This window comes from Penaeus vannamei, chromosome 40, assembly GCF_042767895.1.
Source record: "Penaeus vannamei isolate JL-2024 chromosome 40, ASM4276789v1, whole genome shotgun sequence".
Lineage (NCBI taxonomy): Eukaryota > Metazoa > Arthropoda > Malacostraca > Decapoda > Penaeidae > Penaeus > Penaeus vannamei.
Window position 1 is genome coordinate 21,589,721 of NC_091588.1, and position 5,000 is coordinate 21,594,720.

At 33.8% G+C, this 5,000-nt stretch overlaps 1 protein-coding gene across 1 annotated transcript in view; it reads left to right on the plus strand.

Moving 5' to 3' along the window:
* Positions 1–5,000, plus strand: part of LOC113829791 (transient receptor potential cation channel subfamily V member 6) — a 52,241-nt gene that overhangs the window by 10,200 nt on the left and 37,041 nt on the right. The window contains exon 2 of the mRNA XM_070117478.1: positions 341–501. Coding sequence (XP_069973579.1) covers positions 341–501 — 161 coding nt within the window. The remainder of the gene's footprint in view (positions 1–340; positions 502–5,000) is intronic.

The following is a 5,000-nucleotide window of genomic DNA, read 5'->3' on the forward strand; positions in this document are numbered from 1 at the left end:
ACACTTATCTACCTATCTGCACTATTATCTACCTCTATCTACACACTTATCTACCTACTCTATATTTCTATCTATCTGTAATATTATCTACGTATCTACACAATTATCTACCTATCTATCTATACCCTTATATACCTATTTTCACCATTAATTACCTATCTATCTAACTACACACTGATCTGCCTATCTATCTACCTACACAATTATCTACCTATCTACTTACCCATTTTCACTATTATCTACCTATCTAACTACACAATTATCTACCTACCTATCTACACCCTTATCTATCTATCTATCTACACACTTATCTACCTATCGATCTACCTTACACTCACAGGAGGACGACTGATCGAGGAGTACAACCGAGGAGGAGGGAAAGAAGTGGAGAGACTGATTCTTGAGGAGTTTGGCGTGTTCATGTACAACCACGGGCGGGGGATGGAGATCACGAGGACTGAGTACTTGAAGTGGAAGTACCGTAATGTACCTAAAGATCAGGTGAGTGTTTTTTATGTCTTTTTGAGTGTTTTTATTTTGTTTCTTTTTTTTTTTTTTTAAAGTTAATTTTAAGTTTTATTTATATATATATATATATATATATATATATATATATATATATATATATATATATATATATATATATATATATATATATATAATTGTCCTGAGGTGTAAACTATCATCAGCTGTATTTTTTTTTTTTTTTTTTTTTTTTTTTTTTGCTCTAAACTTCTTGGCCGTATGAATACTTGAGCGTAAAGAGATGTAAATGTAAAAATCCTGTGGCAGGTGAAACAAGGTGTTTCACCTGGTGAGTTTCAGGTGATAATGATAATGATGATAATAGTAGTCATAGTGATGATAATGATATTAATAATAATAATAATAAGCATGCCAATGATGATAATAATGATAGCAAGTATGCTAATGATGATAATAATAATGAAAATGATAATGTAATGATAATAATAATAATGGTAATGATAATAAGGATAGTACTACTATTGATATTAATGATGATAATTATGATGAAAATGATAATGTTGATAATAATAATAATAATGATAATAATAATAATAATGATGATAATGATGATGATAATAATAATAATAATAATAATAATAATAATAATAATAATAATAATAATAACGGTAATATTGATGCTGATAATAATAATGTGAACAATGATTATTATAATAAGGATACTAATGACAACGACACAAATATGAAAATTAATGATAATGATAACAATAATAATGATAATGATACTACCATTATTACATCCAATTATCATAGTAATAAGAATAATGATAGTAATCAAGATAATCATGATAGTAATGATAATGATAGCAATGATGATGATGACGATAATAGCAATAACAATGATTATGGAGATAATGATAACGATAATAATAATAGTAATAATCACAGTGATAATAATAAATGATAATGAAAATGAAACCAGCCACAGTGAGAACTGAAAATAAGCCTAACGTTTCTAAGTCTTCACGAGTTCCTCTTCAGACAAAAACCGAAATGAATACCAGTTCAGTTTAGTTCAGTTAGATTTGTGGTCATGCTTCGAACGGGCCTTTTCTCTGGAGTGGCCCGGCCTGTGTTAACTATTTCTAGTTAACTCAAGTGGTTTCTTTGAACTGCATGCTTACCAGGAGAGAATTTTGACAACTTATATAGTGGTAGAAAGACAGAATGAACAAGATCTGAATCAGGTCTCAGGAGAAAGGTCAAGGTCGAAGAGTCTGGGGAAGGCTTTGCTAACTAGTGAAGAGGTAAGATCATCCAACCCCCATTGGCCAGAACTCTAGTTAGCCAATTTTCTAATTAGAAGGGCTTCAATTATTTTTCTCTTGTACGAATTTGACAATTCATGAATTAATTTAGCGTCTTTTCAATTTAACTGGTGTCCTTCATCACGTAAATAAATAAAACAAACATTAGATTCTCTGGCGTATCTGATATCACGCCTATGTTCATTAATTATTTTTTCAAAAGCTCTACCAGTTTCGCCTATGTCAAATTTCGATCAGTCCTTACAAGGAGTCGTGTAAATACCGCTAGCTATATTATGCCTAACCAAAGTATCACGCAAAGTGTTCGGTAAGTAAAAACGATGTCAATGCCAGCTCCTTTAAACATACGGCGTTTTTCATCGAGGGACGGGTTATATGGAATAATTATCTTCAGTTTTCTGCAATCCTCTTTCTACATTTTCTCATAATTTCTTCTCCTCTCTTCTTTTTCCTTTTCTCTCTCTTACACCCTTTGGCCACCTCTTTCAGTCCCCTTTACATCTCTGTCTCTTTCCTTCCATCCTCGATTCTTTCCTCTCTCTCCCTATCCCTAACGCCCTTTCGTCCACCTCCTTTATTATTACTTCCCTTTTTGTACACTCACCTACTTTATTATTATCTCTCTCTCTCTTTTTGTACTTCTCTTCACTTCTCTCTCTCTCTCTCTCTCTCTCTCTGTATGTCTATCTATTTCTCTCTCTCTCTCTCTCTATCTCTCTTTTGTCCTGTCCTCTTATTTTCCTCTCTCTCTTTCTCTTTGTGTCTTCCCACTCTCTTGCCATTTCTCTGCACTCTCCCTTCCCTGTCTCTCTCCCTCGCTTCTCCCTCTCCCTTCCTTCCCTTTCTTTTGTCCTCTCTCTACACTTTCTCTTCTCCCTCTCTCTTCCCCTTTCCTTTACCGTCTCCTTGCCCTCTCATTTCCTTCCCTTTTCTTTTACCCTCTCTCTGCCCTTTCTCTTCTCCCTCTCACTTCCCTTTCCCTTTACCCTCTCTCTGCCCCTCCCCTTCTCCCTCTCCTTCTGTTTGCTCGTGTCTCCCTCTCCATTTAACCGTGCGTGTGATGAGATCTTGAGACGTGCGGTAGAATCTTCGAGAAAGATTTAGGTGATTTAGACGCCCACGAGGGTGCCGTGAATCTTAGACTCAAGGTATCAATTCATATCTGAAAACATATCTTCATATTAGCATATCTTAATATATCATTCTATACCGTGTTGTACTATACATATCTTAAAGTATATCCCGTATTAAACTGTGTGTCAAGAGATTATATATCTTGTATTAAACTCTCTTAATATATCATCCTGTTATTCAAAGCCTTGTTATATTACCAGGTTGTACTATTCATATCTTAAAGTATATCCCGTATTAAACTGTATGTCGAGAGATCATCATATTCTAAGCCTTATGTTATCGTGTAACAATAAGTCTCGTAAATTTATCATATCATACTTGGGTTCATAATGTCACCAGCCATAATGCCTTATATTATTACGGTAGCATATAGCACACTCTATCTCATTATGCTGTACTAAGCAATATATCTAACAAGATTATTATTTACAGTTTTGTGTAACAGCATACGGAATGTCATGTGGCAAAATTTAATAACATTTCTCCTTCCTTTTTCAGTTCGTTGAATGTGAAAACAACCATAAATAACATTTGATATTCTAACGAACACGTGTAAGGTGAACACAGATGAACATATCATTTTGAGAAAAAGCATAAATGTAAATGAAATGAAATACCTGTTCATAAATATACTATGAAAAATATGGTTTCATAAACAATGAATTAATGAAAGATTTGAAACCTTAAACAAACGCGCAAATATGTAGATGAATAAGTGAGGTAGAGAAGAAACAAATAAGTGGTAGAATAAACAAACAAAGAGATAAATAAATGTACAAATTGGAAAAAAAGACAAGACACAAACAACATAAAAATCACAAACCATTTTTTCCCCAGCTCTTCCTGTGTGTGGAGGGGGGAGGGGGGAGGAGGGGGGGTTAAGAGCTTTTTGTCCTTGGAAATACGTGATAAAATTGGACTTACATCCGAAACTTTTAGTATAACAGGTGAGAGGGAGATAGACAAAGTAAATAAACGAGAGGAAAAGGGGGATATGATATAGTTTGATCTTTCCAGAGAAGCCAAGGTGCTGTGACTATCATAAAGAAAAATCACTTTATTTTTTTCCTATTTTTTCTATTATCATCATATTCTTTTTACGATTCTTTTAAGAGTTGGGATATTGAAGACATTTGCATATATACTGTTACTCTATGTGTACTATTTACACCAGTCATATTCGCTTGAATATATATATATATATATATATATATATATATATATATATATATATATATATATATATATATATACTGTGTGTACTGAATACCTGTTGGTGTCGCTCTGTTTCCATCACACGCCAAAATTCTTGCTAAATTTATTCGCTGTTTGCAGTAAGCTATCTCCAGTTTGTATGCTTGTCTCATCAATTCTTAATACCTCTTAAATATTCCAGCATCCATCTTTTCTTCTGCCTTGCCCTCTCCCTTTCTCCTTTTTCACTTACCTTCGCATTTTCTGCTTTCAGTAATGGTTATCTTTCACCTCTTGAGATTCATCGTTATATACCTTAGTCTCCCCTCTTATACATTCTTTCATACTTGTCTTACCTTCATCGGTCCTTCTGTGCATTCACTTCTAGTCTTAAACTCCCTTTTCATTCAGTTTGTCAGTGTCACTTTTGTTATTTTCCTCTCTTTACGTCTCCTTCGGACTTCTCTTGATGTTTTCTCAATCTCTAGAGCGCCGCTGAATCAGGATTTTGTTTATGGCATGATTTCAAAAGAGTGTTTTTCGTTGTTTTTATAGCGTCGAGAAGGATTTTTTCTTCTTCTTTTTGCCGGAAATTTTTTTTTTTTTAAATGGGTCCTTTGAGCAGTCCTTAATTTCACGTTTTCCCCTTCACTTTGTTGTGTGTTCTCTCCCTCTTCTCTTGTTCCGTTTTCTATGACTCTTCACTTGTTCCGTTTTCTTTGATTTTTCACTTGTCCCGTTTTCTATAATTCTTCACTTTGTTCCGTTTTCTTTCCCTCTTCACTTGTTCCGTTTTCTTTGATTCTTCACTTGTTCCGTTTTCTATGTTTCTTCACTTGCTGCGTTTTCTTTGATTCT